Consider the following 13,421-nt stretch of genomic DNA (forward strand, 5'->3'; position numbering starts at 1 on the left):
ATATATATATATACCTATATTACTCGTTCAAATTATCGCTTTCTCTTCCTCTCGCAAGTAAACAGATTCCTACCTATTAATCTTTTCTCTGCACAACAAGTATGTCGAAACAAACTTTAATTTAATGCTACAGTTAATTACACATACATTGAGGTTCACTATTATAAACGGTTTATTGATTAGAAAGCACAATATGATGCAAATTACTGATTCAATTTTCTGGAATGAACATATTTCCCTTCCAAATACTATCTTTTGTTAACGTTACGATCATTGAAGCTATTTATGTTGGTTCCCATATTCCATCATGAGAATCAGCACACGACGAAGCATTTCGATAAAACAAGGAAAGAAGCTATTGAAATTAATTATATACTAGTATACATATAATAATTATCGCGTGCGTTTATATCGTAGAATTCGTTAATACAATTTATTAAAAATTAAAGTATGATGAAAAAACTAGTCTTGTAATAATTGACCGCATAATTCGTTTAGAAAATCGCACCGTAAGGTCTTCTTATTTATTTATTTAAATTATTAAACACTTTTTTTTAAGATTAAATAAATCGTGTGGAAATCTGGGCTTCTTTGTAAATAATATCCATCAATAAAGTAATACGCTCTATTGAAGTACAGTTGCGAAAACATATCGAGTCTCTATAAATCTATATTTCTAGGAGAGAAAGCATGCACGAGTTCAGCGGGCACAGACCAGTGAACGTGGACACTGTGTTCAAACGTTGTAGAATTGATTGTGAATGTTATACCAAATTGAACGGGACGCATCGGTGCGCACGAAGGCGCATAAATGTCGGAATTGAAATTGATGTAAAGGCGTATGCTAACAGTAACGCTAACGATTTGATCAATTTGATATTTAGCGTAAGTTACCGCACTATTTGTGGAATTTATTGAGCAATGAATTTCCAATCCATTAATCGAGATGCTTATTGTGCGCTTGATAAATCCGCGCGTGATCGTTCTTGATGTGCATTGGTGCGTATTGTAGAAACACATCCCGAGGGGAATTTAATATTAGGCTAAAATCCTTCTCCCTTGTTCTCCAAATCCCTGGATGTCACGTCCGATGATGCCTAAAATTCATTCGGGCCTTCACAGACGAGCGGCATGCAGAGTGGTAATCGCGCGGCGTACAGCATGCGCTTCGCCGGCGGTCGCAGCCAGACGATGCAGAGCGTGACCTCGGGCTCTCGTAGCAGCCCCCCGATGTCCCGCGGAGGCGCGGGACGTCCGGACGAGCGGAAGCACGCGAACGGTGAGACCCAGGCGCTGGCGAGTCCGTCGGTCGAAGAGACTTCTGTTAGCTAGGTCGCTCTCATACACCTCCCTCCCTGTCCAGAGCATCGAGCGAGGACCGAGGCGGAGGTGTATGTCAACGGCACCGACAACGGTCATGGCAGCGGTGCCGGCGGCGGTTGCAGCTGCGATGGTGGCAGCGGCAGCGGCGGCGGCGGCGGCGGCGGCGGCGGCGGCGGCGGCGGCGACGACGACGACGACGAAGAGGAGCGCAAGCTGTCGACCGTTCAGGAACTGCCGGAACTCACAGCCAGCCCGCCGATGAGCCTGGCGATGTGTCAAGCGCGCGAAAGGAGTCAGGCCGAGCCGTGTCACGACTCTGATCAGGTGATGGATTTTCCTTACCTTTAATAGCGGATTATTTCCACAGGGATATCGACGAGATGAACGGCTTTTTGAAAGAGCGTATACCTAATATCCTCACAGTGAGGTCTAATCGAGCTCAACTTACTCCCATTAGGTCAATTAAATTTGGTCCGCGAGAAATCTTTTTTTTTTTTTTTATAAAAAGCTATCGCCATGATATCATTTTTATCCTCGTTTTCTATCCTCAAGGAATTTAAATTGGCTGTAATTTTTGATTATGTATTTAATTGCTCATTCAAAGCAGATACTTGATAGTACTTATTTAATTGCTTTACAGAACATTTTCTTTTCGGTTGCTTTCGAAAATTTGTTTTCCGGAGAGCTTTGTCATTACTAACTCCTTCGCTATATTGTTTATTGTAGCGCTTTTTATCATTTTGTCATTATGCTTCATTACGTTCATTACAGCTTTATATTATTACGAGATGGCAAGAGAGAGAGAACATCGCGATTTCTAATCCATATACTCTTCTATTTCCTTCTCGAGCCGAGAGATCGCAACGAAGTCATGATCAGCAGCATCTCCGAGAGAGTAGAAGCGCGCGCGAAGAAAGAAGAATCATGCCCGAACGAGGAGCAGATTCTAAGCTATAGCGACTCGCCGACCTTTTCCGAGTTTTCGTCGTAGTATTCAAACTTGGTCATCTCCAATCGCGACGGATTCCTTTTTCAGCATCCTTCACGGAGTTTCCGACCAATATGAAGGACCTCATCAATCTTGCCGCAGCGTTTTATAAGCGCCAGAAGTTTTGTATATTCCCATGAGATGTAAATGATTTGACAACACTTGTTCAACTCTTTGCACTCACGTAGTTGCATATACAGAATTATACGGAGGACTTCTTAAACATGGCGTACCCAGGATTTCAGTCAGAAGACTGTCAGAAGAAAAAAAGGGCAAAATGTATTTTCAAACAAAATTTATTAAAATACTTATATTAAAGTCAGCTTTCAAGGAGCTTCAGTGAACTTACGAACAATGTTTGAGCCACAAATTGGACAATAAGCATTTTATTTTTTATAATTTAATTGTTTCTCCTTGCCAAAATTTAGAGAGGAGGTACGCATCCTCTCCTGTTCTCTCCTGCTCATGTTGTTAAGTGCTATCCAGCATGACATGATGACATCTAGATGAGAAGGGGTTTGAGGATTCGAACCCTTTCGAAATTTTTTATTCATTTATTCATTTTTAATTGTACAATAATACTTTATTTTTTACTCTAAGTAATTTTTTGTTGTCACATAAAATATTTTTTTTCTTATTATTATGACTATCTAAATAATTTTTGGAACTTTCGTTAGTTGAGCTTTGATAAAATATCTCCAGTTAGCCAAGACTGTAAAAAATGAAATAAACAAAGTGAACGGCGAAAAAGAGTCGACGCATAATACATTTAATTAAAGATCATAGTCATAGATACATAAAATAAGAAAAAGTAGAACGGCGTATATTAATATATAAAACAATTACAAGTTTCGGCTGCTGGATTTAAAAAATCAATTTTTTTTAATATTTATATTTTGAAATATTGAACAGTACATACTTAAGAAATACCCTACGTAACTGAACTGACTGATATTTTCTTATCATCAAACTAAATAATAAGAGTAAGCTATGAAATATTTTAATTTAGTTTAATTTAATTTAATTTATGAATCTCTAAATCACAAAATCAGAAAAGCTTTCACTGGATAATTTCTGCAGTATTTCTGAATTATTGTGTCTTCTTTTGGCTAAGAAACTAAACTAGGAAGATAAATTCTTTGACGATAGGAAATTATCAAATTAATTTTGAGTGCAAAGGGTGATATTTACGACCGTACACAAAAACGCATACTCGACGACCACAATTTAGTCATCCAAAAAAAGGTTCTTTCGTAGACTACGATTTTGTATAGTTATTCGTATCGAAAACCTTCGTGCTTTGTCCTCGACGCACGAATGCCACGCTTTCGCCGTATTCGCGGTATTCAGCAAGTTTCCAGCATCACACGGGTGAATTTTTGAGGTCCATTCATTTCTCATGAACAAAAACCTTTTTCCTACATATGGATGTGTCAATAACGATGATGCTTATATGAGTTTCAGATTGACCGAAACTCGAAAAGTATCACATATTTCGACGTGAAAATAATAGATGAGATGTATTTATATCATTTTATATATTATCGTTTACAAGAGGATTTGTATGAATAAAATATTTGTTATTTCTCGTAATTAATTTGTGCGAAATAAATAGCAAAATTTTTTATTTATTATTTGTAATATGATAAAATCGTTCGGGTATCGAAATACATGATACTGCAGTAATGATAAATTACTCAAACTAATTATATATTACTCGAAATCATGCAAAGAAGGTTCTTAAAACTCACCCACTGATTTTGGAATATTGTGTATGTACGTTAATTAATTATGAACGGATATGAATGTATTAGGACATATTAAAATTCGATAAAAACAAATTATCCAAATAATTATCGCATCCTATCGCTTGAAGACGAATCACGGATGCGAATGTTAGCAATAGTGTTAATCTTAGTTGCAGTAGAAACAAGACGCATACTGATTATATATAATAGTAACAGCGATTACGTAGAAGTGCCAGTTGCAAATATTCGAAACAAGAATTTGGTCGCGGTGATCCAGTCTTTTTTAAAAATCCATCACTTTTATTTTTAATTTGGCTTTAAAGTGAAAATTGGTCTTATTATATATATGTATATATATATATATATATATATATATTGAAGGAACCTTGCCCATTTTGAACTTCTCGCGTATAGTAATGAATTACATACTGATCGATCGAGGAATGATAAACTGAATATTTTATATCTATTAAAAAAAAGCCCCCTAGAATCAGCAATTCGATTTTTCATGATCATATAAAAATTATAACCATTTTTTAAATCAAATTAAATAATTTTTTACATGATATAATTTCTTGAAATATATTCTTAATATAAAAATATTAAAGTAAAGTTATCAAAAAATCAATAGTCTTCGAGATATTTTATATTTCATGTCAAAATATGTCCGATGTTTCGAACAATAAAATATCTCTGAACAACGTCGACTTAGAGAATTGTTTTTATGGAACATTGTGATTAACAATCTTTAACAATAATCTTTTATTTTATCTAATTATAAGTTTTATTAGTACCTATATGTAAGGTTCTTCAAATGCAAGAACTCATAAAAGACCACATAAAAGTGAGCAAGATTCTTTTTTACAAAAATAGCTACAATAAAATTGAAAATGTCAAGTACAAATTTAATTCACACTTTACCCTCTTCCAATTTCAGCGTAGGAACGTTTGCATAACTTAATTTTAAGTAAAAGTAACATGTGCCGAATAGGAGATATATAGATCTTCGCAAAAACGGAATATTAATGTTAACTCGAACGTAATTTGAGATACAGTGAAAGCGCTAAAATTGAGACAACGATGAATCGATTTTTAACACGTCTCAACATAGTTGTTACATCGAGAATACGCCTAATAATAAACTGCTTTAACGAGAAAGGGAGAGAGGTAAAGAGAGACAGATCACACCGACCTCAAGTAACGCATATTCTTGTACAAAGAAGCCAAAATCAAAATGATTTTACTTGCAGCACGATAAGAATTGCTAGATAAGAAAGACTCGACGAAGCGTTATTCGGCGACTACATTAGTGTTGTTATTAAAGCCATCCGTAAGCGTAGAGCGTTGGCAAACGATGGCAAAGTCTATCGACTTGTTAGAACTGTTATTATCGTTTTCAGAGAATATCAAAACATACGAATGTCTTACTATAATTCGATTTCTGTAGAATTATTTGGCGCGTAGTACATACATATACGATATGCCTAAAATACTATTAACTGTTTATCTATAATCTAAGTTGATATCATTTGAAACAAATATTTCTATGATCACATTTCGAAAGTAAGTTTGGATATAGTCATTAAATTATCTCTTTCTTCGCAAATTTTTTCAATTCTTTTTACTCGTTTGGTTTTTTATTATATAAAATCCAAACTTGTATTTCATTTATAATACTTAAGAAACATTATGGATCGCGAAGCATCAGTTTGTGTTTTACCGATGTCTTTTGTGGTTTAATTAAATTATATTTTTAATTACATTATTTTAATTAACTATTATAATTAATATCTCTGATAATTTTGTGTGGGCGTCCATAAATACATATATTACGGTTATAGTTATGATTGGGCGATCGCGGAATCTCGCTTCCCCGAGAAAAATAGGATATTTCTTGATAAAATTGCAGAAAAGGAAAGCAGCAGTCGATGACCTTGACCTTGCATATGTTGTCAAGGTCATGACTTTGAGTGATCTCCAAAAGGTTTCAGCCGTCGCTCGTCATTCATTAAAAAGTTATTAACAAAAAAAGTTTGAAAAATTATATCTTTTTTTCTATTATATAAAACAGGAATTTTTTACTTTAAAATACATTTTCCAACTTTTCACGCAAAGTGACTTTTACTCCTCTCCCATCTCCAATCCATCTCCCTCCCCCTGCTTAGGAGTGCATGTCTTCCATGAAAAGCAACTTTCATCCCATTTTCCTCCCCTGCTCAGGGACGCAATTCTAGTACCCATGTTTGTATGGATGAGGCACCAAATTGTAGCTGATAGGGTAAGGGTTAAAAAAAATATTTGTTTGAATTAAAGAAATTTGAGCGTTGCTATACGATTAAAGAAAAGTTTCTTTGATTTGAATGTCATTTCTTGAAATTAAATACATTTTTCTTTGGCTTGAATCTTATTTTTTTTAATCAAGTAAATTTTTATTTTCGTCAAATGTATTTTCACTTTAATTAAAAAAAAAAATCAACTTAAGAAACAATTTTAAATTGTTTAAATTTATTAAAGCATTCAAGACTTTTCAAGACATTCGAAACTTTTCAAGCCATTCAAGACTTTTCAAGACATTCAAGATTTCTCAAGACATTTAAGATTGTATGATTTCGAATCATATTCAAATTAATTCGAATTTTTTATGACATATTTGAACTATAATAATTCAAGGCAAGTATCTTAATATCCACTAGGTGGAAGTCGCTTCGTGTGGAAGCCGCGCGCCCTTAAACAGTAGGGGAGGAGGTGGGGTGAGAGTTGCTTCGCGTGGAAAGTTATTATGTAAGCAAGGAAGGGTGAAGAAGTTTTTCATATTATATATAGCAGAAATAAAACGTTATTTTTTTAAACTTTTTTTGATAATAACTTTTTAATGGACGGCTGAAACCTGTTGAAGATCACTCAGGGTGTTAACCTTGACAACATATGTCAAAGTCAAGATTATCTGCGGTTGCTCCCCTTTCCTACAGTTTTACCTAAGTTTTTCTTAATTAATGATTGTACAAAATATTATAATACATAGCGTTGAAATCTAAAGAGATATCGTTGATACTGAATGCATGTATTAATATAATATCCGTTAACGTGTGTGTCTAGCATCATGTGAGCTACTTTCTGTGACTGTATATCAAGTCTTCGTGATTAAGTCGAATAACGCGATATAAAACTACTAAAGATTTTTTAGGTAATAATAAAAAGTAAAGTAAAGTAATTATTTTATTTTATTAGATTTTAGGAATTTTATTAAGTAATATATTTGAACTTTTCTAAAAAATTGTCTTGAATGAACAATAATTTATCAGTAACATAGAATCCAAAAATTTTATTTTTTATTTTATGAAGATAAATGTAAAAAACTATATATATACATCTACAGGATATTTCCAGATGTTCTGTACAAACTTTAACAGTATGTTCTATGAATTGATTATGAGATAAGAAAAAAATGTTACATAAACATAGATCCTAAAATACTTTATTAAAAAATTATAACAGAAATATGAAATGTGTGAGAAACAATTTTATCTAACAATAAGTTTGCATTTCAAAGCGTCGTTCATGTCAGTACAAGTTTGACATGACGTAAATTTGAATTACTTTTTGTGTGAGAATATAGGTAGAGCATTGAAAACATTTCTAATTGAAAATGAATGAACGCACAAAAAATTCTGATCATATCAATTAGAATTTATTTTAACTAAAATTATAGCAGATTTAACCAAAAAATTCTGATTTGTTAATTTTAAATCAGAATTCCAATTAATGCAACCAAACTCTTTTTTCAGTAAGAAAATCTTCTTATAAAGATTTCTTTGTAAAAAGATAATAAATTCAAAATTACATCAATGTCAAACTTGTATTGACATAGACGACATTTAGAAATGCAAACTTAGATAAAATTTTGAGACCTATATTTATGTATAATAATAGTAATAATAATTCCCGAAACGAATAAATTAATCTAGTAATAAACTTAATGGCTGTAGGAATTAGCGCTGTAGAAAGTGCGCGATAAATATTAATGTAACGTTTAGTCAAGTATTTGACTTTTAATTAGAACAAGTAGTTACAAAATTTTAATAGTCGCTTGCAAACATATTTCGGCTAATTTTTTAGCTATCATTCAGTACATACTACTTCAACGAAATATGAGATGCATTCAGTGTACAATGTTCATCGTGTGTTTTGTATAAAAAATGTTTCTGAATATCAAATATTACTGAAGATGGCTAAAAAATTAGCCGAAACATGTTTGCGAGCGATTATTACAATTTTTTAACTACTTGTTTTAATTAAAAGTCAGATACTTGACTAAACGTTACATTGATATTTATCGCGCACTTTCTACAGCACTAATTTCCATAACCATTAAATGTATTACTAGATTAATTTATGTTTTTTTTTCTTACATCAACTTGTAAAACTGTTAAAGTTATTTGTATGGAAAACTCGAAAACACCTTGTATATATAAATAAATGCATTTATCATTAGGTACTATTTATTAACGCTGGACTTGATTTCTTCCCATCATGTTTTTATTATAATTACAAGTTTCTAATATTTGCAAATAAAAAATATCAATGAAATATCAATGAAAAATCGTTATCCGACTTAGGCCTGGTTGCACCAACATTACTTTAATTTTAAACGAGACTTGAAACTCTCTCTATCCCGTTTTAAAACCGAAAAGAGACAGAAACAAAGAGAGTTTTAAGCTTCGCTTAAAATTAAAGTAACGTTGGTGCAACCGGGCCTTAATAGAACATTACGTAGTGAGGATGCATGAACGATTGTTAAATATATATTAATTGGACATACGACGAAAAACTGTATATTGAACTATCGGCCCGAAGGGTGCGTAAGTAATTTGATAAATATACAACTGCCTGCGATAATAAGCTGATTAAACGAATGATGATATTACTTGACTCTGTATATAACAGTATTAGTCTAAGGAGAGACCTGTTCGTATGAGTCTAATTTACAATGTTTAAGTGCAAATTCTTGCAATTTCTTATTCTAAAGCTCCGCGATGAATAGACAAAAGTTCTTTGCCCTACCTAGTTAAAGGTTCTCCGATCCTATCGGATCGAATCATATCTTCTCATGTCTTGGAGAACTTTATTTAAATAATATAAAGAACATTAGTCTAAAAAAATATCGTTATGCAGACTTGTTTTAAAAACTATTTGAATATTATTTAAACAAAATATATTACTCTTAGAAGTTGGTCAAAAACATTGATATGTATATTTATCAATGTTTACGAACAGTGGAAATACACTCGAGTGCATTAAATATGTATTTTAAAACGATTAATTAACGAACTGGCGATATACCGCTGCGCGGTATAATCCATAGCAAAGTTCCACAGACTCGTTTAGTAATCGATACGATTATTGAGTTTGATACATATACAGTGAATGCAAAAAGTATTCGTACAGAGAAAATATTTTTTTAAAAAAAACTTTATTTTTAAAAAATAAATTTTATCCAGCGAGAAATGAGTCATCGAATTGATGTCGAATCAATATAAATACGATGATTTCAACATCAATTTGACGCCGATTCGTCGTTTAATTGACGATCATTTCTTGTTGGATAATTAACAATTTATTCATAAAGAATAAAATAGACTGTATGTTTCTTAAAATTATATATACCAAAAAGATGTGTATTAATTATACAAAATATATCATCTAAAAAATAAGCGAAAATTAAAAATTGTATTGTTTGAATGCTCAAAAAGTATTCATACAGACAAAAAATTTAGCTTCTAATATCAGGAATACATGCAAAGTTTGTTTGTTTATGTTAGAACAGAATGTATTCATTGTACAAAATTGCAAATTAATGTTTATTTTCTACAAATAAGATTTTCTTTTATAACAAATTTCTTTGTACGAAGACTTTTTGCTCTCACTGTATCTACTGAGATCGATATATTAACTAGAATCATGGAAAAAATTAAATATATGTATACATATAATGGCTACGGTCTACTTAATGCTATAAATGCTTAGAAGCATTTTTTAATTGGTCAATTAGTAAAAAATTCTTTCTCTTCTAATTAATCAATCAAACGCTTCGAAACATTTGTTAATAACATCAAATGGACCGTATCCATATAATGTTAGATGCGAATGAAAATTCTCGGTTACCATGTAAACAACCGTTTCCGATCGCGGAGGAATATTCAATTTTAAAACAGAGTTTTCTATTACGGTGCCAAATTGATGTTAGTATAAAAAAGAATCGTGAGAAGTCAACAAATATTATACCATAGGTATCATAATTGCGAATCATAGGATATTAACAACAGCAAGAGAATCGTTGTCTTTTGAAATAAGTCGATATATTAATTGTAAGCACGGATAAGATTTTGTAAATAAGAGGAAAAAAATATTAGATACGTAATATGTAACATGATTATATCTAGCGCGCGATATTATTAAATGTGTGCGAAAGCAGCGGCTTTAAAAAATCATTTATATAGTACATATATTCATTCTCGCGAATAAGATTCAAATTAAATGTAAACAGTTCTGATTTCTTTCAAACATATTGCAAATATTCTCGCTAAAGTTTCGTTATTTTTTACATTTATGTAATAGTTATATTGTCGCATTACACACGAATATTTCTTTTCTATATAATTAAGACGAAAATAAAAAGATTCAAGCGGAGACTGAAGAAGCGCTGCATAAAGCGATTGTAATTAATTCCAGAAATTAGATGTAATAATTTAAAAATTGTATATTTATCATTATAGAAAATATTATTTTCTATGTAAATAATATTATGTATGTAGAATCAAGTTCTAACTTGCGCTGTCGAATGTATAGTGTGTTTTCCGACAACCTTGTGAACTTTAAGAAAAATCACGCCTAATTATATTGCTCATCTATTGATTGCCTTCCTTTTTAACTTTCTTATATTTCATTAAGTCACTAACACACAGGATCGTTTCAATCATGAAGTTAATGTTTTTTTGCCCAATGCACTACGTGCAAGCATTAATGTGTAAAAAGAAAAACGGTAGTGTATAAGTTGTAACGAATGAAAAAGCATAAACTAATATATAATTAACTATTTTCAAAGCTGAAATACACGCGTGTCTTTCCGCTACCAGAATTTCTTTTATTTTTTAGAAGAAAGGAATATTCAATAACTGGAAAATTCCTAAAATTCTGAAATTTTGTAAACATTAAGTATAATATGTATATGAAATATAATTACGTAATAATTTTTTAGCTGATAAACGGTTCTATAAGAGTGAAAACATCCCTTACATCCAAAATAATCTGACTTTCTATATTTCTGTTAAATATCACAGAAAAAATTATAAAATATTAAAAAAATATTAAATACAAAAATTTATGGCCTATAATAATATAAGAGAAAATTTTTTTTGTTTCTTCTTAATCTAGACAATGTTTTATCGATATAATAATCGAATAATATAATATCCTAAATATAATATCAAAGTCTTTTACAACTGTGTATATAAATATTAGAGATCAAGTACATATATGTACTTTACTTCAATGTACAAAATTTCAGAATTTAAACAATTTTAAGAATTGCGAAATCTTTGTCAAATTCGAAAAAAAGAGCATTGTTTGTTATTTATTACTGTTATTTATTTTATTTTCAATATTCTAACGAGTTTTTTTCCTAATCGGTAGTTCTGTGGGCCTAAATGTATTCATTTATCTTTTAATCCAATTTCACGCCCCAAGATCGCCTATCCGTTTTCGGACTAAAGAAATGAAGTTATGTCGCTAATCGCAACAATCAGCGATATTAAATTTCGCTTATATATATAAAATCTCCTCGTATGTTAAATCGTCGATAGGTTTAACGAACTTAGACTGATTAACGGGTCTCTCCGCAGAGATGCGAATTTTTTTATAAGCGTCGCACGCATCGAAAACGTGCGACGTGAACGTCATACGTCAATTAATATAAAACTTAAGTTAATGAACGTATCCACAATTTGTGGGCGTTATCGGGTCTGCAATGCGCTGTTGCCCGTGTCAAACCTTTATGTCATGTTAAACATTTTTAGGAGAATTCACATAACTACTTCTAGTTACAATTTTTAAATAATTACTATTTAAATGTCGCTGTCGAGTTATTCCGTTTGTAACTAGATGTTAATCTCTTAAGATATTCGCTTCCATGTTAATCTTTCCTGGCTGGAATAACGACAAAAGAATTTTCAAATATCTCTGCTTTGTTCTTTATACCTTTCTTTATGAAAATAGAAAATCATTCTACGGCTAAATAATAAGTGTTTTTTTATTTATTTATTAATTTTACGTAATAGCTTAAAAACTTTAAAAGATGACTCGCATCAAATTTCTTCTGTAATCAATATTTGACACGTATATGTTCAAATTATTCTAAAACTTCTACAAATAGATAATTTCATCAATAATTATTTTATTGTTTCTAGTATATTTATTTAGAGATGCTAAATTAATTTATGTAATTTATTTATTTGTAAATGATGCGCTTATTTATGTAAAAAAAACTCACAATCTCTTTTCAATTTTGATAAAATCAAATTACTTTGTGTATGTTATGTGAGTGTGTGTGAAATCATATATATTAAATGTATTTCAGTCGAATAATCAATGCTGTCAGTTACTGCCATTTATCGTTTCATCAATGATAATAATTCATAAACATTCCAAGGATACCTGGCTACAATTCGTCGTTAAAACAAGTGTCGCAACTAGCACATTCGTATCTCTTTTATTAATGATATCATTCTAAGTTATTATGTTATATATGAATTTATTTATATATGTTATATAGTACAGTTTATTATACGTTTAACATATTCTCTAATAAATATTGTCAACAAATTATCTTTGTTGTATAATCAGCATTAAAAAGTAGCTGATTAATATTTTACAATCCTTTCCTTTTATAATGTTACATCAAGTTTCCATGTAAAAACAGGGATAACAGAAAATTATAAGATACGCGAATTAAATAAAGTGACAAATATCTTGACTTATAATTTTAGAAAAATTATTTCAGACAAATATTTGTTCATAATTTTTATGTTTTTAACCAGAAAACTTAATACGTGATTATATCATATGTTTCTCTCTTATATCAAAAACAAAAAACGAAGAATAAAGTTGATTCAAATAAACTACCTTTGTATGAAAAATATAATGTACAATAGTCGCAAAGTATGTGTTCACTGTAATGAATGCTAGAAAAATACGATTTATACAATGCGCACACACATACATACCCTCATTATTTGGAAAAATAATTAGTTCGCTAATTATACTAATTAATTTGCAAAAATATATATATATATATACACGTGTTATAT

General features: G+C 31.0%; 1 protein-coding gene across 1 annotated transcript in view; it reads left to right on the forward strand.

Moving 5' to 3' along the window:
* The window catches only part of LOC108752684 (metabotropic glutamate receptor 8-like), a 125,654-nt gene extending 124,322 nt beyond the window's left edge, over nucleotides 1–1,332 (forward strand). The window contains exon 16 of the mRNA XM_018493714.1: nucleotides 1,123–1,332. Coding sequence (XP_018349216.1) covers nucleotides 1,123–1,332 — 210 coding nt within the window. The remainder of the gene's footprint in view (nucleotides 1–1,122) is intronic.
* Nucleotides 1,333–13,421: the final 12,089 nt, after the last annotated feature.

The sequence above is a fragment of the Trachymyrmex septentrionalis genome, unplaced genomic scaffold (assembly GCF_001594115.1).
Source record: "Trachymyrmex septentrionalis isolate Tsep2-gDNA-1 unplaced genomic scaffold, Tsep1.0 scaffold60, whole genome shotgun sequence".
NCBI classification, from domain to species: Eukaryota; Metazoa; Arthropoda; class Insecta; order Hymenoptera; family Formicidae; genus Trachymyrmex; species Trachymyrmex septentrionalis.